Raw genomic sequence first — 24,189 nt, 5'->3', positions numbered from 1 at the left:
TTACAATTTTAAAAAATGTGCAGAATTTCACAAGTTACTTCATGTTAAAGATGAGCTCTTAATATGAAAAGAAAAATTCAAACCTGTCACCAATGTCTTACAAATGCAATTATGCCATCTAGTGGCAGAAAAATGACCAACACAAATCAATATCACACTTTTTTTTACAGTACATATTTTTAACTAACTCAATTTTGAATTAAAAAAGGCATATTTCTATTAATTTAAAACATGTTTTCACTTATGTTAACAAGAGAATGAAAACTTCAACAACAAAAATTTATTTTACATTTTTTTTGTACATTTAGAACTAAAATTTGCAGTTAATTGTGAGTTAACTATTGAAGTCATGCAATTAATTATGATAAAAAAATGGAATCCCCTGACACCCCTAATTTGAATACATTTATTATTTGAGTGTCAATAAGATGTGTATTTTAAATAATGAATACAAATCCATCTGTTGTGATATGTTGCTTGACTTATGTTGAAGAAACAGAAAATCATTTATCTTTATTGGCGCAATGCATCATGCGATATTTTGCTTTTCTCGTCACCATCAGTTATGTGTTCATTTCCAAGATGCATGATGGGATATATTGATTGCACTATACTAGTCACTATGCATTCAAACAGTATTACAAAATGGGGAACTTGCCTAATAATGGAGAGGGAGTGATTCCTAATCGCCATTGTCTCTCTTGGAGGTGGGCCAAAGGCTATTAATGGAATCATTTGTATTAATTTGATGGCAAACCTTTTCTTCCCGTCCTTTTTCATACACCATCGTTCCCGTTCTTCCGTTTTATGCGCTTTTGAGGTGTACCCATCAATATTGTGGATGAGATGAAATAGATTTTCAACATTTTATCATCTGCCGGGGGCTTTTTTTTCCCCACCTCCTTGCTTTCTGTCTTCATCCCCCCCCCCCCCATCATCCTCTCAGTCAGAGTAGTTCTCAGTTTAGTACACGCTGATGCTGTCAGCTCTTCGTCCTCATTTCCATATCTATCGGACTTGTGAGTGGCACTCCACTGCTACTGATCCAAAGGCAAAGACTGGTAGCGTCGTGCCAATTATGTGTCCACCACACGCTGTTATCCTTCTCCACTAATGAGTTTCCTTCTCTGTGGTTCTCCTTCTCCCAGTCACCATGAAACAGGTGGCCCGCACTGTAGCCAAGGTGGAGTTGTCAGATCACGTGTGCGATGTGGTCTTCGCCCTGTTCGACTGCGACGGTAGGTAACTCTTCTGGAAGCAGTCATCTTGTTATTTTTCTTCTCATTCTCAAGTGCCTCCCCCTCCCCACTCCTCTTCAGGGAACGGCGAGCTCAGTAATAAGGAGTTCATCGCCATTATGAAGCAGCGGCTCATGCGTGGGCTGGAAAAACCCAAAGACATGGGCTTCACGCGGTTGGTGCGCGCCATGTGGAAGTGCGCTCAGGACACCGCCTGGGACTTTGCCATGCCAAAGACATAATGGAAAGCAAAGGTGACGCGAGTGGGAGGAACGACGCCATTAGAGACATTTTTGTTCAACACTTTAGAAGGACTGCAGCCGTGAGGGGCGTCATGAAGCATGCCTATATGGCTTGTCATGAATGCATCACACACATTTGTATCATGGAAAAATGTACATATTGTTGCCATATTCATTGCAGCGTAAAGCAGCATGTGACTTTGTTCAAAATCTGGACTCTTTTGACCCATATGGAAAATATGACCTGAATTAATAGCTAAGTTTGATAGCATCTCTATAGATATTTTGCTGTTTAATTCACCCCCATGATGTCACTCTAAAATGTATTTGTGTATTAATATATTGCTCACTTAAACACTTTTATAAGAAATGTTATGCAAATTAAAGATTTGTATTGACTTGGATTTTTTGCTTCATAGAGTCTTGGGAAATTTATTTTGAGTTTCCTGTTCATTTTAAATGCTTAGTACTAACTATACAAAATGAGATCGTCATTTTCCTAATAAAATCACATATGACACTATAATGTATTGGCAAAAACAGTGCTTTTAGAAATTCCATGTGTTCGTTTATTCACTTGACACTTTGTGTCCCCAGTTATTAAAATGAACCAAGAAATTTAAAACCCGCATCTCACCCCCCCATGTGATATGTTTCAACACTGCATCCTTCTAATTCTTCATTCAGAAGGGAATGACTATTTGCGTTGTCAGTTTACTCCACTTTATTGGAGAACTTAGAACATAAGACAATCCTAAAATGTCACAACAAAAGTACAAATTCTGTTATCAACCGAATGGTATTACTGTGCCACCTGGTGGCAACCGCATGCACCACTACAGTACTGATCTTGACAATATTAACCTATTAGAGTTGATGACAAAAAAGAATGTATTCAGTACAGTAAATCCCAATGTAAAGAAAATGCAACTGTTTAGGCGACTAACATTTCTATCAACTAGCAGGACAAACTAAAGGCTGAATTTCTAATGCTTCAACACAATATGGCTTGTAAGGAACAATGAAAATCAATTAGTGAAATGGACTAAAACAATAAATAAACACCATAAAACATATGAGTCCTCAGTGATCAAGGAAAAGAAAAAAAAGAAACCCCCTCCAATGTTCACATTATTGACTAACACGTTTACAATCCTTTAAAAACTCAATGTAGATCGAATAGCTGATAATGAATACATGTTGTATTTGGTGTCACGCTTTCCTGTTTGTCGTCCGGACTGATAGCCTTAAGCCACGTTGTGGCTGTAAGTGGTCATACGGCATCCTTGTGTCCTTCAAAAATCCCAAAAAGTGTTGACTTTCAAACTTAAATGGCATCTGTCAAAGTACCAACTGCTTCAGGGGTTTCGCGTCACACAGGTGATGTCAAGTTCAGGTGAGAGCAAGCGTGTCTCATTCGCTGTCAAACTTGATGGAGTTGACTGTGGTGGTGTTGATGCTGCCGCCTCGGTAGCTTCCTCTCTTCTTCTTGGTCTTTTCGTGGCGAAACGATTTGCCTTTAGTGAAGCGGAGAAGTTCGTTGGCTTTGTGGCCCCAGTCGCCATTGGAACCCTTCTGAAAATGACAATTACGGCCACATTTCCAGCAACTGCTAAATGAGCGCATCGCTTAAATAGTTCTTTAGGTTACCTTAGCATCAAATGAGTTGTCTGCAAGGCGGGGGTCCACGGCGACATCTTCCTCCCTTATTCTTCGGAAAGGTATGTTAGACTGCAAATATCACACGTTTTTAGGACTTGTTAATCTGTCAAAGGGTGTGTGTGTGTGTTTTGTATATAAAAAGCTGTGACTACCTTGTTGGCTTTGGGAAACGTTTGAGGTGTAGTAGTTGCTTTTTTGTTTTTTGGAGTCTTTTTTTGCGTCTTTTCCTCTTGACTTCCTGATGACTTTTCGTCCTTCTGCTTGCTGTTGGTGCCTACGTCAATTCAGGAGGAAATTGTTTGTCGTTTTATTTGTCGATCACTACTTTGTCCCATCAATCTCCACTTACCGTTGGCCTTGGGGGTGGTGGCACCTTTTGCTGATGCCTCGTCTTCATCTGAGCTGTCTGAGGAGCTGCTGCTGCTGTCTTTCGCTTTAGTCGCCTTGGTCGATGCAGCGGGGGTCGACGTTTTAACAGGACTCTTCCCAGCGGTCTCCTCCTCTGAACTGCTATCACTGGATGAGGACTCTGCCGGTTTAGCCGGTGTCGCTTTGGGAGTGTTGCTCTTGGCGACGGCAGCCTTGGCAGGGGTGTTCTTGTTGGAGCTACTCTTCTTGGCTTTTGACGCAGGCTTCGCCTTGGCTTGGGCTTCCTCTTCAGAAGAGTCCGAGTCTGAACTGCTCTCTGCTTCGGCTGCAGCAGCCTTCGCTGGAGCAGCAGCTGCTGCTTTGGTTGCAGCTGGCTTGGCTTTAGGAGGTTCATCCTCTTCCTCGGACGACGAGTCAGACTCCGAGCTGCTTTCTGCTGCAGGGGTGGCGGCCTTGGAGGCAGGGGTAGCGGCCTTTGGGGCAGGGGTGCCGGCCTTGGCGGCAGGCTTTCTCGTAGCCGCCTTTGCTTTAGCAGGCTCTTCTTCCTCAGACGAAGAGTCAGACTCTGAGCTGCTTTTTGCTGCTGGGGTGGCAGCCTTGGAGGCGGGGGGTGGCGGCCTTGGAGGCGGGGGTGGCAGCCTTGGTGGCGGGGGTGGCAGCCTTGGTGGCGGGGGTGGCAGGCTTTTTCGTAGCTACCTTTGCTTTAGCAGGCTCTTCCTCCTCAGATGAAGAGTCAGACTCCGAGCTGCTTTCTGCTGCTGGGGTGGCAGCCTTGGAGGCAGGGGTGGCGGCCTTGGAGGCAGGGGTGGCGGCCTTGGAGGCAGGCTTTCTTGTAGTCGGCTTTGATTTAACAGGCTCTTCCTCCTCAGACGAAGAGTCAGAATCAGAGCTGCTTTCGGCTGCTGGGGTGGCGACCTTTGAAGCAGGGGTGGCGACCTTTGAGGCAGGGGTGGCGGCCTTGGCGGCAGGCTTTCTTGTAGTCGGCTTTGCTTTAGCAGGTTCTTCCTCCTCAGACGAAGAGTCAGAATCAGAGCTGCTTTCTGCTGCTGGGGTGGCGACCTTTGACCCAGGGGTGGCGGCCTTGGAGGCAGGGGTGGTAGGCTTTTTCGTAGTAGGCTTTGCTTTAGCAGGTTCTTCCTCCTCAGACGAAGAGTCAGAATCAGAGCTGCTTTCTGCTGCTGGGGTGGCGACCTTTGAAGCAGGGGTGGCGACCTTTGAAGCAGGGGTGGCGGCCTTGGCGGCAGGCTTTTTCATAGTCGGCTTTGCTTTAGCAGGTTCTTCCTCCTCAGACGAAGAGTCTGACTCGGAGCTGCTTTTTTCCACTGCCTTTTTTGGAGCGGCAGCTTTCACGACAGGGGTTGCAGCCTTTGAAGCCGGGGTGGCGGTTTTAGCAGGTGTTGCTTTTGCTTTGACTGGCTCTTCATCTTCGGATGAGGAATCTGAGTCAGAGCTGCTTTCTGCTGCCTTTGTTTTGGGGGTTGCAGCCTTTGCGGCAGGGGTTGAAGGTTTACTTGTAGGCGCCTTGGCTTTGGCAGGTTCTTCATCTTCAGATGAAGTTTCGGACTCTGAGCTGCTTTTTGCTGCTGCCTTGCTTTTTGCTGCTGCCTTTGCTTTAGCGTTTTTTGCTAGAGGAGTAGCGGCTTTTGAAGCTGGAGTTGCAGGTTTTGTGTTTGCCGGCTTGGCTTTGACTGGTTCCTCCTCTTCAGATGAGGAGTCAGAGTCTGAACTGCTTTCAGCTGCTGCCGCTGTGGCAGGCTTTCTGGCAGGAGTTGCAGGCTTAGCTGGTGCGGGTTTCGCTTTGACTGGTTCCTCCTCTTCAGATGAGGATTCAGTGTCTGAACTGCTTTCTGCTGCCGCAGTGGCTTTGGTGACTTTAGCAGCAGGAATGGCAGCCTTTGCTGCAACTGGCTTGGCTTTGGTCGCTTCTTCCTCTTCAGATGATGAGTCGGAGCTGCTCTCAACTGGTGCTTTTGAAGCAGCAGCAGCTGATGATGATGATGATGATGATGGTGTAGCAGGTTTCGTGGCAGGCTTTGCTGGAGCTTCATCTTCTGAGCTGCTTTCTGAATGTACAATGACAGTATTGTTAAAAGTGGTGCATGTACAAATGTACTTCAACACTTGTAGAGTAATACTAGTCCAGGGTTTCTGCACTTATCAGCAAATCAAATTTAATGCCATGTCATAATTACATACACAAATCCAAACATATATGTTGTTTATATTTTAGGGCTGTCAGTCAATTTTTTTATTGCAGGATTCCCAAAGTTAACTCGCGTTTAATTGGAAATTAATTGCACATTTAATATATGTTATAAATGTGCAATAAAATATTTGTTTTTATTCTCATTAACATAGAGGTGGGCAAATGTGGCTACCAAATACAAATGTGGTTGTATCTTTTAGTTCACTGATATGGTAATTTTATCATTCAGTTATTTGAAGTTAAAAAGATATACTAAACAGTTAAAAGGAGTGTGAAATATTGAGTCATAGATTTATGTTGAGGTAATTTTCTGTCACTAGGTGGCATGGGTGTTTCATGTTGGACATTGTCGACAGGAACAGTACGTTTTCTTTTCAAATTCAGAACAATTGGTATTTGTTAGATGAACTGCAGGCCATTTTGTCCATTGCAAATTACAACAAGTCACACCAGTTCCCACAAATAAATATATTTTAATGACATTTATTATTGATAAATTGTATTCTAGTGACTCCTTTGCACAACAGTATTTAAAATAAACCATGAAATGTTTTTTTTTTTTAACATCTACAATTTAGAATGCTAAAGTCATTTAAAAAGGCCTTAATTTGAGTTTGTTTTACAATAGCACCGTCGATTGCGTGTAGTAACCCGAAGGAGCCGTTGTGTTCCGCGTGCCCCAACCCACAACATGCTGAAAGCAGCGTGGGTAAACAGAATGCGGAAGATTATGTATTAATTTAGCACAACATTCACTACCGGGCAATTTTTTCTCCCGCTAGGCTTCGGTATAGTGACTTGTTAAGCCCTTAAAGGCGCACGTCTCCTGCAGTTGGTTTGGATCAGATGTACCGGTAGTTTGTATTCAGACTTGAAGCGAACCACACCGAGTGCGTTTAGAAGTGGGCCGAGACCACCAAAAAATGAGGGTCTCGGTCCGTACCAGGGTTCGTTTGTGTGTATTCAGACCTGCACAAAAGGTCCGGACCAGCGTGGGAAACGAACTCTGGTCTGTTTAAAGTGGACTAAACAGTGCAGGTGTGAATACACCTAAGGCTCCTCTTCAACTTGAATCTAAGAGGACATCCTGTTATACATCCATTCAAGAAACTGGCTTTTTCAAGCCTAAGAGACAGACCAAGTCCAATATTTCCTACCTGAGCTCTCCGAACTGGATTCTTTCTTAGCAGCAGGCTTCTTCAAAGCAGCTTTTGTAGGCGCAGTCTTCTTTACGGATGCAGCTTTAGCTAGACAAGGAACAACGGTTTTCAGCAAACGACAAAACTCCAGATGCCAATTAATCCTAAATTTGGGTTATCTTACCAGCTACTGGAGTTACCACTTTCTGTACTGAAGCAGGGGGTGGGACTGCACTGTACGTTCCTGTTGTAATTAAAGTAAAAAAAGATTCAAACAACAAAACTGACACACTTGCCGACAAGCTTACCAGTAATGGGACAGACTCACTAAGAATTACAACTGAAGAATGTTGCTATTTCTTTCTTAAAAAAGATATGACATTTTGTCGATGTCGATCAGCCTTAATGTAATACTCAGTTAACAATTAACATGCCTTAGCAGTAGTCTTGAAAAATGACTTAACCGATGACTAGTAGTGCTGCCCTCTAGTGGCCCTAATTTAAACAACAATTTAAGTCAGTTTTGACTAAGCCTTTAGTAATAGTGGTCTACATTCATCAGGTCTGTTACTACTCCTACGAATAGAAACCATCAAGTCAATCAGTGTGTGACATAATTTTTAAAATGACAACAAACCTTGTTTGGGTTTCTTGCTGGGCGGAGACTCATCTTCCGAGGAAGAGTCCTCGCTGCTCGAATCTGCAGCTGCCGCAACAGTTTTCACTTGGGCAGATTTAACTGCGGCCTAGCATGGAAATGCATCACAAAAAATGCGACTGAACATTCTAATCTCTGACAACATAAAGGCTTGATTTTCATTAGACGGTTTAAGTGTTTGTGTGTGGGCGGGGGGGTTATGTGGCATAATTTAAATATATGCCATTGCAATGATTAATTGGATATTCACAGATTGCAGGTCATATCTTTTTGAATATGCAGCTGGATAGTTAGTATTTTGTATTATTTATGTCAATGTAAAAATCGGATACATTATAGATAATGAATTGGAATCTTTACGTCGCTCAGATCAGCAGCATAAATGTCAGTTAATACATGTCGGTTTGTTAACCTTGGCTGGTTCGTCGTCCTCCGAGGAACTTTCCTCACTGCTGCTCTCTTGCTTTTTCTTAGCCGCTACAGTAGCAGGAATAGAAGCCTTAGGCTTGGCAGCAGCTACTGCCTCTGTCATTCAGAATTAAATATGGTATGTTATGCATTCAGAAAACCATGCAATACTACATGAAGAAGTGAGCACGGCACTGACTTGATGGAGCTTTGGTGGCTTGCTCCTCTTCCGAGTCTGATTCCTCACTGCTAGAGCTGCTGTCTTTCTTTCTTAGTCCATTTACAGTTGCAGCTTTCATGGCCGCTGCCTTAGCAGGTGTTCCATTGGCTTTGAAAGGCAAACAGTCTTTTAATGGTTACAAAACGTGCATTAACAACAGTACTGGGATATTACCAGCGCGATTAGCCGTTTTCACTTTGGCATTGTTTTCATCCTCTTCACTGCTAGACTCATCGCTGCTGGAGCTCTCTTTACTGGCTTTTGCCTTCTTGGCCACCGAGCTAGCAGCTCCATTCTGGTCAGTGATTGCTTTGCGTTTCTTTGCTTGGGGTGATCTAAGCGCATACAGATAGAGTATTTAACAAACTCTTACAGGTTTGTGCCACAGCTGATTAACCAATCTCACATACAATCACCACCAACAATCCTGCTTAAAGTGCATTCAATATTTTACTAAATGTGTGGTGTGCCTTGATTCGTCGCTAATGCTAGTTTAAAATATGTGCCTTGGCTCAATAAATGCTGTAAACACTACATTGATGGTATATCATACACACTTGAAAGTGTTTTTTTTATCACATCACTTACAAAGCTGAATGATTTCAAATATAAACAACTCACTTCACCCAGAAGTTGTAGATATGAAGAAGATGTTCTTCATTTGGATCCTGTGGACCCTGTTAATAGAAATGTACAGACAAATAATGAATATCCTGAATGAATGGCTTTATTCCAGGTCCAGACAAAAAAACGGAATTTGGAACGCTGCACAAATCTAGTTTTTCAGAAGATGAAATGGATACTTAAGACGAGAGACATGCAATGAGCAGGTTTGGAGGACTCGGTAAAAATCCACGTGCTAACTTCCCACATACGTACAATGGTCAACTTACAGTTTATCATAGCACGACATCGTCGAAGTTTTACGAGATAAGACATACTTACCACTTTTACCTGCCTGGCAAACTGCTTAGCCGCTTTGGCGAACTTATTGTCCAACAGAAACGAATAGACGCATTTGTATAAATCGCTGGGCACTGACTTGTGCTCCGCCATCTTCACCACGCTGGAAATGGAGGGCAGGAAGTTACCTCAAACCGCCTTAGCGCATGCGCATTTACGAAGACAAAAAAAAGTAATGAAACCATTTTCAGATAAAACTATTTTATTGTCAAACCAGAATTGTATTACAAAACATAAAATACAGCAAAGATAATTATAGCCACTTATTCCGCTTGGTTGTTGTCTTCTTAAAAAAATTCGACTCAACACATTCAGGCGCAGGTTTAATACGTCACCACAAAGGACCTTTCTTCCTCGTGTCATAACATGGTCGACTTTGTTGAAAGGATTCTAGAAATGACAGCTACCAATTGACTATTTGCGCTAAATCTTCACATCCAGACCCACGGAAACAATGCCGCGCTACGAACTGGCTCTTATTCTAAAGGCGATGCAGCGACCGGAGACGGCAGCAGCTCTCCGGAGGACAGTGGAGACTTTAATGGAGCGGGGCGCTGTGGTGAGAGACATGGAGAATCTTGGAGAGAGACTCTTGCCTTTTGTCATGACTAAACACAACCAGAGACACCGCCGCGGATCATACTTTTTGGTTGACTTCTACGCGGCTCCCAGCATCCTCACGGGTCTTCTCGATCACTTACATCGTGACCTGGACGTGGTGAGGCCCACTGTGCTGAAGAAGGACACACAGAATTCCAAACAAGCTTGCTGTGGTCCACAGCAGTGAACGTACGTATGTTATACACTAGGATCATCATATACAGTGGGAGTGGCATTTTCCGATTTTTAAATTGGTGCTTGCTTATTTATGGTCACGGTAGCCAGTCAGTAGAAGTTACACAAGTTTAGCACAAAATTAACAGCGCAACGTTTACCATTGTACAATTACCGTGTTCATTTTTAAATTACAGCTACATAAAACATTAAAGTAGCTTAATTCAACGTTGTTGAAGAATAGTGATACGCTTTATACAGTTTTATTTATATTTAACTCTTTTACTGCCCAAAACGTTAAATGACGTTCTGCAAAAACCTACGGAGGAGCGCCAAAGACATTAAAAGACGTCCACCCATTTTTATTTTAATTTTTTTTTGAAACGGGTGGAGTAAAGCCTTGCCGAGCTGTGTTGAAAGTTTCAAGCAGGTCTAGTGAGCCTAATGACTATTTTTGGCCCCTAGAGGGCAGCGATGACTCTCTTTTGACAAGATTGGGTGAGCGTCAGTAGAAGACGTGAGGCGGGGCTAGAGTGTTGAGGGGACAATGGCTGAAGAAGCCATAAAGGCGACCGCTTGCAAGCAGCTCACGGTCGAGCCGAAAAGCATCGACGAACGCTAAAGAGCACATTGATGACGACGATGATCATCATCGATGATGATGATGATGATGGTGACTCCGTGGTTGGAAGCATTGACGCGGCAGTAGGAGACGTTAGGCGGAGGTAGATGGCTGAGGAAGCGGACAATGGCGACCGGTTGCAAGCAGCTCACAGTTGGGAGCATCGACCAACGCTAAAGAGCACATTGATGACGACGATGATCATCATCGATGATGATGATGGTGACTCCGAGGTTGACGGCGAAGTTGGAAGCGTTGACGCGGCGGCTATGACGACGTTATAAAGGTTCACGGGCTAGCGATGCTGACACCGGAAAACGCGGAGCACAACCGAGCACGCTCAGGCGGACGCTCAGGCGGACGCTCAGGCGGACGCTCAGGCGGACGCTCAGGCGGACGCTCAGGCGGACGCTCAGGCGGACGCTCAGGCGGACGTTCAATCGGACGACGAAGAGTGCCCCGAGTCCAATGCATATTCATCGGAGGAGTGTGTACAGTCTGCTACTTGCTATTTATTCCCCGGAAAAAAAGGCCGTCAAGAAAGTGTAACGTCTGCACGCGAAACGGACAATCGAAAGTGAAAGTAAACTGTTGTGCAAGTCCTGCTGCGTCTCCTTGCACGCAGGGGAGCGTTATAAAAAGAAAAACTGTATTTGAAACATCCACATAATTGTAAGTAGTACCACAGTTGCACACATTTGTAAATAGTTTGCGAAATTGTTTTGTCAAATTGTTACACTGTTGAATGGAAATAAACGTATTTTGCAAACTAAAAACACTTTTTCATTGTTGGTGAAAGCTTTTTACAGAAGTAAAGCACTATTTAGGTGTTTGTGGCATCATTCATGGACAAAAATAAGTGTACAATTCACTAGAGTGCATGAAATAACATTGTTTCACAAAAAGCTATTTTTCTCCGCTTTTTGTTTCAAAACAGAGCATTTCGGTGAAACTAACCATTTTCTATTGTTGATTACTGAAGAACGGAATAAGGTAGAAACAAACTCTTTCTGATGAAAGATGAGAGTTCAATCTTTCATTTGGTAGTATGTGTGTTTCCATAGTCCAAACACAACATTTTCTATGGACCTTGAAAGATCAGTCAAAATGCTTAAATCGGCTGGCACTGGCGACATCCCGTTTCTGAAAACTTCTGGCAGTCAAAGAGTTAACAAAACGACATTTGAGGTCAATGTCTATCCTGCTTATGGGGATCATGTTGTGTTAAATAGTGTGCAATTTAACCATGATTTTTTTTTTTTAAAACAGGTATTTGCCGTTCTCATCCAGTGACTGTCCAGTATGCTGCTTCTTTGACCTCTTCCAACACTGATGGACTGAATTAAATTTGTGTTGTGATGATAATAAAGATCATTTTTTAATTATGGTGGATGCTTATGAGGCTCTTACTATCAGGAATTTAAAAGTATTTACTCAAAAAGCATGTCACAGTATGTTAAAGTAGTCATTTGTTTCAAAACAGCGAAGTTGGACAGCCGCTATTACAAACATCAGAAGGTCAAAGAAAAAATGTAATTCTGTATAATTGTTTTCATCTACACACAGCACGTTAACTCTTGGAAAACACTTACATTTCCACACAGTTTAGAAACACTGTATGAACACATAATGATTTAAATGCAACCATCCTGTATTTCTGCCAGTTACAAATGTCAAAACTGTTTTAATGTATCTATCACCAAGTTGTGTTTGCTGCGCTTTTAAAAACAAACAGCTAAGTTTGCCAAACGCTGACAGTCAACAACCAACAGAAGGTCAATCTGTATTCTTTAATATTGTAAATGCCATAGCTGTCGTCTATTAGACATTTGATCTCAGCAGGTTAACTATTGGAGCATGATTAAATTGCCATAGACAACAAATTAAGTTTTCATTTCAACTTTATGAATGACTGGACATTGTTTTACATGGTGATTGGCAACAGTTTGATCCAGAGAAAAGTTGTTTTAAAAACGGAACCAATCAGTTCAACTCAACTTTATTTATGTAGCACTTCAAAAGTGCTCTACATGGAGTAAAAATCAGTCATACAATTAAGACAGGTAAAACATAAAATAAAACTGATTTATTAATAATTATAAGTAGGTAAATAAATGAACTAATAGCACAAGATAAATTAATAAATATAAGTAGGTGGATAAATAAAAATCAATAAATCAGTAACAAATTACAGCACGCACCATAAAACACTGAAACAATGCAGTCAAAAGCCAAATAATAAAAATGTGTTTTAAGACTAGTTTTAAAAGTTGCCTGTACCTCCAGGTGTGTCTGAGGCACCAGGGAGGGGTGGAGGAGCTGAGAGAGAAGCCTTACCCCACCTAAATACCTTGGTTAAGGTGGGGCAAGGCTACTTAAAGATTTGAAGACAAAATAATCTTAAAATGAACTCTAAATTGCACAAGCGCCTCCTACGAGCACCAGTTAGGAGACTAGCAGCTGCATTTTGGACCAACTGGAGACGCTTGAGGGAGGACTGGCTGACTCGAAAATAAAGTGCATTATAGTAATCCAGGCTTCAGCCAAGATATAATGAAGGCATGGATTAACAGTTTCTAAGTAATGTAAATGAGACGCTCAGTTTAGACCAGATGCTGAAAAAACAACTGGATTTGACAACAGCACCAATTTGTCAGTTCAATTTAAAATCACTGTCCAAGTAAAAACCGAAATTGGAGACTGTTAGCTTTAGATAACGCATCAAAGGGCCCTAGTCAGCAGGATAAGATGTACAAGGGCCACTGGGACCAAAGACCATAACTTTTGTCCCTCCCCCCATTACAGTTCAGGAAATTGGGTGCCATACAGTCAATCAGAAGTTTACCAGAAAAAATAATCCTTATTTAAATCAATCAGCAAGGTCCAGGTACAGATAAACAATATACAATATAAAGCAACTAATATCATGGAAAAATACAGATACAATTGTAGCAATGGTGAGGAACAACTTTGTTCTGAGACATTTACATATGTCATCCTGGCTTTACTACATATAAGGACATTACAATATCTACACATGTATCATTTTATTGAAAAAAGACAGTAGCTTTTTATAAATATCTTTTTTTTAAAGATACAATTGAGGTTAGCATGTTAGCTTGGTCTTCGGCAAGCATTTCAGGTCCTCAAGTGGCTCATTTACGAAATGAATTGTCCACCCCTGATTTAGAGTCTTCAATTCATCTGACATGCTTATTTTTGAAATATGGGAGTATGGAAGTATGGGAAGAACATGAAAAGATCCTCCATGCAGAAAGGCTGGAGTCCAGATTTGAACGCAGAACCTTGTGGCCATCTGTCCGGCAGCTGAATTTATACTTAAAATTTAAAAATTAACATTTGCAATTAAGTAAAATATAAAATTTGTGATTAAAACGCATTGTTAACAAATGTGAAAACCCCTGTTATTGTGCCATGTGTAATTCTGTTCAAGTAAAATAATTATTTAATCGAAATACATTATTTTAAAACTCAAAGTTGAAGGTGCGCAACTGCACACCCTTCCTATAATGAGTGACTCGAATGCTGTGCATTTTAATGTAGCATTGTTGCTAACTCAGAGTCTACTTGGCGGATGTCACGAGTCAAGTGGCCCTGATGAGTCACATGTTTATGCTGAGTAGTCAGCTGACTGGCAGGCATAAAGGCTCGAACACAAGCCCCAGCTAGCGATTGCATTTGGAGCTCCATCCACTTTCGCCGTATCCGACGAGCCTGAAAACAGCGGAGTCATGCTGCTTCTAGCTCTCCTTTTCGTGTCCTCAGGTAATGTCCAAACACACAAGGCAAAAATGGACATGTAGTATACATAAGTCTCCGTGATGACCTTTTGGTTGTATAACCAGTTAGTGAAATGCGGAAGCGATACTAAGTAGCCTTGTAAACCGTAAATACTAGGGACAGTGCAGCTGCTACCACTAACTTGTTCGTATTATGTCCTCGTTGTGGCACATTACACCAAGCGTGTGACTGAGTTGTATAAATGAAATTTGCGAGTCAAACAACAATCAGCGCTTTCTGCTAAGCTAGCGTTGTTAGCATCAAACCATGCCGAGGTGAGCCATGCCCCATGTTGTTGTTTTTTTTTTGCATCATGGAAATACACGTGAATTATTTTTCTAATCATTTAGACTGTTTCTTTGGTGATTACTTATGGTCCCAAGCTGCTGTTTTTTTTTTCAGGTCAAAGATTTATTGGCGACATGTAACTTGATCTTATTTCGCGTGACTGCCACCCACTTACTCTCATATCTCGTTATGCTAAAAAGGGAAGTTCAATAAGAAAAATCACCTACCACAAACTTTAATTTCAGCATTTTAACTCTTACTCTGTTCTGCTCTGTTCGTTTGTGGTTTCCCCCGCCTGCATCGTTTGGTATTTACCTACATTTTCAGCTACCCTGGAAGATAAAATAAATATACAGTAGTACATAAAGGGGTCACCTGACACATGCTTTGATATGCAGTTGCTCTTTGAGAAAATTTAGTTTAAAAAAACAAAACATAATTGCTTGACCAAACATGAAAAGAGAGATTTGGGCTTCATGTTTAAAGTGCTTATCTTTTGTCACAATTCTGGTGAGATTGAGAGAGTAGATACCGGTACATATTTGTTCTGTGCACTTTGAACTTTCACATTCTTGCATTGTTCTGTAAATATATTCACACGTTGCTCTGTTCACTGTAAAAATATTCACACGTTGCTATGTTCAGAAGCATAGGTCCACTAATGTCTCTTTGCACATAATCCTTCTTATTGGCTTAATCTAAAGCCTGCTAAATAGGAAATGTTTTTGTTTTTGAACAGTCATTCCTTTTTATGTTTCAGGATTATTTATTGAAGTTCTGCTTGGAATACAACCTTTTATTTCAAATGTATGTCATGACCGAAGTGAAGAGGGTGTGGGGTTTCATCTGTTTTGCTATGTCATTATCTGTGCAGCCACTCGCTCACCTTTTGGTTGCTGATATTTTTATAATATTGTATATATAGGCTTCTGTTTCCTATTTAAAACATGGTCGTGAAACGCAATCTCTTCCATGACTCCATGACTGAGCAACCTCTTTTTTCTTTGAAGAAATGGTCTACAACTCAATTACTAGACCTTTATTAACCGTGCATGCATTAATAAGTAAAATTCTATTAAGTGTGACATAGCCTTTTGAAATGTGGTCATAAAGCATGTTCAAACTTGTCCTGTTAACTTCTATTTGGGAAGCCGTCCTCAGATTGGCTTACAAGTTTTAATAAAAAATATCCACAAATTGCGCAGGCAGGCCAAAATTTTGAGACGGGTCAAATAACTATGATGTTTCATAACTCGACTTTATTAGTGCAAATAGAAGATTGTTGGTGAGAAGAGTTATGTATGTGTGCAGTAAAATAGGTAGTGTACTAGAGCAGAAAATGGTTATTCTGTGAATGTATTTGTTAGGGAGGATTTTAGAAGCATTTGAAGTCAACAGGAAGTGGCAGTACAGGACAAAATGGCACCTCACTGAAACGATATAATCAGAATAATATGTTTAGACTATTGGGGGAACATAGAACATATTAAAGGTTGTTTTGGCAGTTGAGGAATGATTATGTCAGATAGTTTTAGTCTTATGAATTTATGACATGCTGCCAAAACTAAGTCTTGACATGTTGACTTGGTTAAATAAGATGCCTTGTGCTGTTGGTCGGTGCTTGTTTTTTCTCATTTTACTTTGCTGACAGATTGTTGCATGGTTGTTAGTCCAAACCCTTGTGGTGACTTGCTCGTGCTCACGTCTTTTGACCCGGAACTGTACGAAACTGCTGTTGTCTGAACCGGAGGATCCGAGTCCTCTCCTGAAATATCAATTTGGCGATACTTTTAGTGATTCATTTTAGCCAAATGTGTAATGTGATTACAAATATGTGGATCAGGTAGTTTGAAATATAAATGTTCTTAAGTTACCATTGAAGCAGTAGTCTATAAATGATGGTTCTTTGTGTATTTTGCAGCTGTGGCAAGCCCTTTGCTGGGCACAGAGCAGTGTGCTCGTGGACCCCCTTACTGGTGTCAGAACGTGAAGACTGCGTCTCTGTGTGGTGCCGTGACTCACTGCCAGCAGAACGTCTGGAACAAACCCCAGATGGTGAGACTTCCTCCTTGTGCATAATCACTTCCATTTTCCTTTTATGCGTCCATTTTGTATTTTTTATCTAGATGAAACTTCTGTAACCTTTGTTTTTGTAATTATGTTCCAGAAAACCGTGCCTTGTGACTTGTGTAAAGAAGTGGTCATGGTAGTATTGCAGGTTTTGAAGGACAATGCCACACAGGTATTTAAGATTATCATTCACTGTCTCTACTTTTATTCATCTTTCCCCCTAAAAGTTAACGGTGTGATTGCAGGCTGAGATTGTTGGGTACCTGGAGAAAGCATGTCAGCTCATTCCTGACCAAAGTATGAGTGCTGAGTGCAAGGAGGCGGTTGACAATTATTACCAAATTGTCTTGGAAATCATCATTGGAGAGCTGGTGAGTGGCCTCCTCTCGCATCTGAGGGCATACTGCTCTATCTTTAACCAATGAGATCAATAAATGCCACTGCCCGTATGAGTATCAAAGCGTGTTGTCAGATCCGTACAGAGCGCTGACCCGGGGCTGTTGATAGGGAAGTGAAAACAGAGAAGCCATTATGCAAGACGGAACCTTGTGACAAGCAGCATCGTTACCTCACCTGCTTCACTGATCTTTCATGTAGTATGTGTGAGTGTTGATTTTTATTTTATATGTATTTTTTATTTTTAGGATAATCCTGGTGTGGCCTGTGGCGCCATTGGCTTGTGTCGCTCCCAACAGATGGTCCTGGCTGCGTTTGAGGACCAATTGATGTCCAATGAGATCCCACAGGTTGACCTCGCCAAGTCGGCCTCACCTTTCCTCCTCAATGTGCCTGGCCTCTTGTACCCACAGGAAACCCCCAAACCAGAAACTCCAGTCAAAGTACAGTCCGCTCTCTGCACTGCTGTGAGCAAGTAGCTTCCACACTGGTCATTTAACATTGCTTCCTTGCTTTCTTTAGGAAAACGGTGACGTCGTGTGCCAGGACTGCATCAAGTTCATGACTGATGCACAGGCAGAAGAAAAGGCCAACTCATCCTTTGTTGACACTCTCCTTGCAAAAGTTGAGGAGAGTTGTGACAAGATGGGACCTGGTTTGTCAGACATGGTGAGCGCCACACACTCTTGGCATAGTTTTTTTAAAATTTTTTTAATGTACTTTATTTTAACTTTAACAGCACAAATTAAAACATAACCCACTTTACTTTTCATCACAACAAATGACCAATACTGTCGGCTAGTGCGCAAAGCTAACATCTGTATAATGCAGTCCAAACAGGAAAAGGAACGATAAAACAAAACAAAACGGAAAGTTTCACCTTAATGATAAAACTAGTAACTGAAGTAAATAACTGAAGTAAATGTTTAACAGAAACTGTACTTCTGCTCAATTATCCAAATGACTACTGAAACGTGCTTGTGAATATTCTCATTCATCCATTCTCACTGCATTGAATTAATCCAAACTGGACTGTTCTGGTTGTCTTAAGCGTAAGCTTTGCACAATGAGGATTTTGGAGCAGATCACCAATAAACCAATAGAAAAAATAAATAATTAAATGACAACCAACAATTAAAAGATGGACCAATCTATTTAAACGACTTGTCTATGTACTATACAGCCAACCCCCGCTATCTGTGGAGAATTGGGACTAGCCACAATTTGCATTTAATTGACGCCCAATGTAATACATTGGGATAAAAATGATAACAATTAATCCCAGTAAAATTCTTCTCCGTCTGCTTAGAATAAGTCAACTTGTTTCACACCACTCATTTTCTCGCATTCTTCTCTTTCAACAGCCTTTAACTCTTTGACTGCCAGACGTTTTCAAAAACGGGTTGTCGCCAGTGCCAGCCGATTTAAGCATTTTGAGTGATCTTTCAAGGTCCACAGAAAATGTTGTTTGGACTATGGAAACACACATACAACCAAATGAAAGATTGGACTCTCAGCTTTCATCAGAAAAAAAAAAGTTTGTTTCTACCTTATTCCGTTCTTCAGTAATCAACAATAGAAAATGGTTACTTTCACCGAAATTCTCTCTTTTGAAACAAAAAACGGAGAAAAAGAGCTTTTTGTGAAACGATGTTATTTCATGCACTCTAGTGAATTGTACACTTCTTTTTGTCCATGAATGATGCCACAAACACCTAAATAGTGCTTTACTTCTGTAAAACGCTTTCACCAACAATGAAAAAGTGTTTTTTGATTGCAAAATACGTTTATTTCCATTCAACAGTGTAACAATTTAACAAAACAATTTCGCAAACTATTTACAAATGTGTGCAACTGTGGTACTACTTACAATTATGTGGATGTTTCAAATACAGTTTTTCCTTTTGTAACGCTCTCCTGCGTGCAAGGAGACGCCAGGACTCGCACAACAGTTTACTTTCACTTTCACATTGGTTCCGTTTTGCGTGCAAACGTTACACTTTCTTGACGGCCTTTTTTTCCGGGGAATAAAAAGCAAGTAGCAGACTGTACACACTTCCTCCGATGAATATGCATTGGACTCGGGGCACTCTCCGTCGTCCGATCGAACGTCCGCCTGTGCGTGCTCGGTTGCGCTCCGCGTTACGACACCGTCATAGCCGCCGCGTCAGCGGTTCCAATTTCGCCGTCAAGCTCGGATTCACCTTCATCATCATGGATATCAATGTACTATTTTAGCGTTGGTCGATGCCTTTCGTCTTGTAAGTGTAGAGCTGCTTGCAAACGCTCGCCATTGCCCGTTCCCTCCTCCATCTAACGTCTTCTACTGCCGCGTCAATGCTTTCCAACCACGGAGTCGCCATCATCTTCATCATCGATGATGATCATGTCATCAACAATGTGCTTTTTTAGCGATGCTTTTGGTCTTTGAAAAAAACGGCTCTGGCGTTAGCTCCTCGCGACCGGCCGCCATTTTTCCTTTGTTTTCCATTCTGATCTCCTGCTCAACGCTCTAGCTCCGCCTCTACTGACGCCCACCCGATCTTGTCAAAAGAGAGTCATCGCTGCCCTCTAGGGGCCAAAAATAGTCATTAGGCTCAAAAAACCTGCTTAAAACTTTCAGGAGAGCTCCGCAAGCCTTCCCAGCACCCGTTTCAAAAAAAAATGGGAGGACGTCTTTTAACGTCTTTGGCGCTCCTCCGTAGGTTTTTGCAGAACGTCATTTAACGTCTTTGGCAGTAAAAGAGTTAATAAAAAGCTGCAAAAACGCAAAGTTTTTACATTTTAATAGCACACTGAAGCCTTATGCAATACGCTGGTTGTCCCACAGTTTGCAACTTTAGGGGGGGAAGACATGGAAAGCACGCACATTTCTCAGGGACTAATGTTGTCGCTCTTCCCCTTAACAGTGCAAGCAGTATATCAGCATGTACGGCAGCCTTGTTCTTCAGAAGATCTTTTCCATGGTGAGTTCTCCCATGTTATAATAGGAGTTGCACAACATGTCTACCCATAAAGCTAAGAGGACAATATTTTGTTCAAATTGGTGATGTTAGTCCAGTCTGGCCCGCTGATACCTTTTATTTCCAACCTTTTATCCCCCCCACCCATACTTAATTGACCCTTCATTCATATATTTTCTTTATCCCTTTTGGCTCTATGCTGCTCCTCAGGATCAGGTAGGTCTTGTATGTTTATGCTGTGGCTTTTTAACCCTTAAATTGTACTACTCATATTGACCCTGTGCAAGTGTTACTTACCTGACATTGTAGTGACGCATGTAGTTGCACTGCTTTAACATATAACAATTTGTTTATTTTAATAACCCGCACGGATTGCTTGGTTTTCCACATGAAACGAGAATACTCAATATATCTATGTGTGATGTGTTCTTAATTTAAGCAAGTCAGCTTGTTTTGACTTTCATTTTTATTGCACATCTTTGTTCTTATTTGGAGCAGATTGAATCTAATACCTCACTCACTGCTGGCTGCACAAAAGTACACAAGCTAAGAGCGTATGCGTTTATGTAGGGTTCCAGCAATTTACATTTGCGCTTCACTAAACTTGTGCATGTGGATTTAAAAACTGGAATGGTGTGCAAGTTGCATAGATGTAGCGTAGTTCGATTCATGGCAATTTGAACCTTGTCTTTTTGTGTCCACAGGATCCCAAGGATATCTGTTGCATGGGTGGCTTCTGTAGTGAAAGTAAAAAGTCCACTCCCATGTTGAAGTTGCAGGCTGCTAAAATTGTACCTGCTGCCAAGACCTTGCCTGCTCTCAATCTTGTTCCTGCCACCAAGGTGGAATCTGCCAAGTTGACTAAAGTAATCAGTCAAGCTCGACACTTTATTTTTTATAGTTGAACCAAAATTCCATTCTATAAGACAATTTCACAATAGGCTCCTCCCTCTCTGTGTTTCAGCCTATGGTGCGAGTTCGGGAATCCCCCACATGTGCAGTCTGTGAGTATGTCATGAAGGAGTTGGAAGAAATGTTGGAAGATCAGAAAACTGAGGTAAGACATGGACCACGTAACGCAAACTATCAAGCTAACAGCGTTTTTCATGTTGTTGCAATTAAGCACGGGTGCATCTTCTAAATGTGTCGCAGAAGGAGGTGATTGAAGCTGTGGAGAAGGTTTGCACATATTTGCCAGCCTCCTTGACTTCTCAGTGTAAGGACCTGATCGAGACCTACGGCCAAGCAATCATTGAGCTGCTGGTGCAGCAGGCCGACCCCAAGACTGTTTGCACCGTGTTGGCACTCTGCAACGATCCCGCTCATGCTTATGTCCGTAAGTTCTCCTTCGTCTATACATGTCTTTTCCATGACGCGGGCTGATCGTCAGTTGGGTCAGCTTTTATTTACAATTTTACAAACATAGGTGCATTTAATTTTTTTAATTTTATTTTTTAAGTTTACTATTGTGCTTGGTGTTTTTGTAGTATTTGCACGCAAAGGTACAATAAGTGAAAATACAAATTTTTCTAATTGATTCAAAAATGACATACAGTGGTAGACCAGCCCAAAAAAAATGGTTTCGCAAATAATAGAGGGAGGAAAAAAAACAAACAAAAAACTTTTGGGATTCTTGTAGTCTTAACCCCTGGACAAAAAAATGAAACTAACTACCGTATTTTCACGACCATAAGGCACACCGTATTATAAGTCTGTTACGGGTGATATTTCTGACTATAACTCACACATAAGGCGCACCACACTATTGGGCGCAGGCGTGGTTAAACATGTGCTAGCTGAAAACATATTGTGGCATGCTATTATGCTAAACATACATGCTAGTGTACGTTTTTAAAAAGGCAGATAGCAGAGCAAACATGAGTTTGGTTGTACTTTATTGAAGTATTTACCGTAACAATGTAAACTGAGTTCAGTTGTACTTGAAGTATATAAAAATGTACTCGCGTTGCTTTTGATCAATCCTAAGGGAGGGGCTAGATAACTCGCCACAAAGTTGACTCTTTCATGCTCTCATGTCTGTCCTCGGTCAGGTCCGCCTTTCTTGTATATAAGCAATGTGTCGATGGGAGATCCTCCCACACTCAGTCAGATTTTGGACTTTGGTCCCCACACAAGGCACACCTCACTATTAGGCGCACTGTAGATTTTTGAAAAAATCTAAGACTTTAAAGTACGCCTTATAGTCGTGAAAATATGGTAATACTTACACCTCCAAATGAACTACATCATATTTTTTTTTCTTGGTATTAAAACTTGAACATGTATCAAGTCGTACTGTACGGCAATCTAAAACCAAGACTCATTCCAGCTGCCCTTGATAAGACTGTCTTCAAAAATGGCGGCTACTGCAAGGTGTGCAAAATGGCCGTCTCCTACATCGACGGAATCCTCGAGAAGAATGCAACTGAGGAACAGATTGTAGAGGCAGTGAGAAAAGTTTGCAGGTTCCTGCCTGACTCCTTCCAGACAGAGGTAAGAAGATTCACATCGACGTACGTAGCTACGGTTCTGACCATCATACTAACTCTTGTTTGTGATTGTCGACAGTGTGATCAGCTGGTTGAACAATACGAGCCCATGCTTGTGCAAATGCTCCTAGAGATGCTAGACCCGGACTTTGTGTGCCTGGTGGGTTTATTATCGTCTTCATCATGTTGTGTAGGTCAGGAAGTATTGGTGTGTGCTAGTTAAGCAGCTTCTGTGCGTGTATGTGTGTTAATAGCAAGTGGGCGCTTGTCCTGAGGCTCTGCGCAGACTGCTGGGAAAAGAGCAGTGCACTTTGGGACCTTCGTTCTGGTGCAGGAGCATGGAGACAGCAACTCAATGCGATGTATGTTACTTGCACATACACTACTTTTTCCGGTGGAACTTTAGGATAAACCTCAAATACACTATAACCTTACAGTTGAACTCAATTTGATCTTCCGTAAACTTTAGCATTCATATCGATAAATGTTCCAGTAATTTTTGCACAACTTTCTGTTCTCTAATGGGCTAAATGTAACTTTTTGTGTGTGAATTTATTATGATTTATATTTATATGGATGGATTTTTAGCAAATTGAAGTGATCCTAACTTAAAGCTTTCTCTCGTTTTTCAGGCTGTGGCTCACTGCAAGCGCCACATGTGGGCATAGAAGATCAGCGCCTACTGACACTTTTTAGGGAATTAACTGCATTGCTGCTTCCTACTTCAACTGTTTGTTTATCCTTTTCTTGACTAGACTAAGTGACTTATGTTTAATTTGATGTGATTTATGGAAAGGGACAGGACTTTTTTTTTTTTTTTGTTCCCCTTTCTGGGGCAGGGGTTGGGGTTAATTACATGTACACAGACCTGCTTTCTAAAAACAGGCTAATTTATCACTGTAAGATTTCTCAGTTTGGCATATTTGAGTTGTATTCTTGTGCTTGCTACATCTGATTACATGTAGCAACAAAAGTTTCACATGTGGTACCGTGTCGAGAGCAACAGGTTTTTTCCCCCCCCTCATTGCAGGAGCAAACAAATGATGTATTAAAAATGACAAATGTAACATGTCGTATTCTAAAGCAAATGTTTATTATTGTAGGTCCATAATGTTTTAGTGTGATGTTTTTAGGAGGTAATGACATGGCCTTGAGTTTTTCTTCCATTGTTTGCACTTTCACAGCTGTTTGTAACTGGGACTTTTTACACCAAGCATCCTCTGTTCTGCTTCATATCCTGAGCCAGCTGTAAGTTCATCTGATTGTTTTAACAATTAAAATGATCCAAATCACTGGAATGTTATGTACCGTAGTCTAAACTCTGCGTAAGTGCATTCTACTTTTTGGGAATCTTGACGTTTCAGAATGTATGATTGTGTACTTCATCCTTTATTTTGTTCCACTTACCTAAGGTTGGGTCAAATTCCTTGCCATAAAGAAAACGTTTTTGTCGCAAGAACTTCTGGCGAACATTTTTGCAACCTTTTAACAAAGCCTGATGAAAACTAAATTTGGCTAAATTCACAAACACTCACAAGCCTTGCCCTCAGTGAGGTACCACCTTTATGGTCAAGTCCAAAATGAGCACAGAATTCCAATCCATCATTGCGCCGGTACTGATTTATGTTGGGGCTGAGAAATAAAACGATATATTACATACCAGGGTTCGGAGTCCTGCAAG

General features: G+C 41.4%; 4 protein-coding genes across 5 annotated transcripts in view; 3 read left to right on the top strand and 1 right to left on the bottom strand.

Moving 5' to 3' along the window:
* micu1 (mitochondrial calcium uptake 1) overlaps nt 1-1,884 on the top strand; it is a 26,655-nt gene extending 24,771 nt beyond the window's left edge. For both annotated transcript variants that reach the window (XM_077581137.1, XM_077581139.1), the window contains 2 exons: nt 1,149-1,238; nt 1,320-1,884. In XM_077581137.1, the coding sequence (XP_077437263.1) occupies nt 1,149-1,238; nt 1,320-1,480 (251 nt within the window). In that variant the 3' untranslated portion in view covers nt 1,481-1,884. The remainder of the gene's footprint in view (nt 1-1,148; nt 1,239-1,319) is intronic.
* A 302-nt stretch (nt 1,885-2,186) lies between these two features.
* On the bottom strand, nt 2,187-14,837 carry nolc1 (nucleolar and coiled-body phosphoprotein 1). Its single transcript, XM_077581132.1, is given in 14 exon segments — nt 2,187-3,055; nt 3,131-3,211; nt 3,295-3,416; nt 3,492-4,119; nt 4,121-5,574; nt 6,875-6,964; nt 7,041-7,100; nt 7,494-7,602; nt 7,927-8,039; nt 8,122-8,250; nt 8,317-8,477; nt 8,764-8,819; nt 9,088-9,208; nt 14,818-14,837. Coding segments are annotated over 13 exon segments (3,276 nt in total). The 5' UTR covers nt 9,199-9,208; nt 14,818-14,837; the 3' UTR covers nt 2,187-2,893.
* Nucleotides 9,426-11,888, top strand: mrps6 (mitochondrial ribosomal protein S6). The gene is made up of 2 exons (XM_077581142.1): nt 9,426-9,894; nt 11,771-11,888. Exon 1 carries the CDS (start codon nt 9,560-9,562, stop codon nt 9,890-9,892), a length of 333 nt encoding a protein of 110 aa, XP_077437268.1. The 5' UTR covers nt 9,426-9,559; the 3' UTR covers nt 9,893-9,894; nt 11,771-11,888.
* psap (prosaposin) lies at nt 14,119-23,800 on the top strand. The gene is made up of 14 exons (XM_077581136.1): nt 14,119-14,287; nt 16,512-16,645; nt 16,758-16,832; nt 16,906-17,031; nt 17,305-17,499; nt 17,579-17,725; nt 19,966-20,022; nt 20,724-20,885; nt 20,984-21,076; nt 21,172-21,355; nt 22,349-22,512; nt 22,588-22,668; nt 22,763-22,870; nt 23,141-23,800. Exons 1-14 carry the CDS (start codon nt 14,254-14,256, stop codon nt 23,174-23,176), a joined length of 1,596 nt encoding a protein of 531 aa, XP_077437262.1. The 5' UTR covers nt 14,119-14,253; the 3' UTR covers nt 23,177-23,800.
* Nucleotides 23,801-24,189: the final 389 nt, after the last annotated feature.

This window comes from Vanacampus margaritifer, chromosome 12 (genome assembly GCF_051991255.1).
Source record: "Vanacampus margaritifer isolate UIUO_Vmar chromosome 12, RoL_Vmar_1.0, whole genome shotgun sequence".
Classification (NCBI taxonomy): domain Eukaryota; kingdom Metazoa; phylum Chordata; class Actinopteri; order Syngnathiformes; family Syngnathidae; genus Vanacampus; species Vanacampus margaritifer.
Note: the sequence above shows the minus strand (reverse complement) of the source record. Positions and strands in the feature narration are given on the sequence as shown.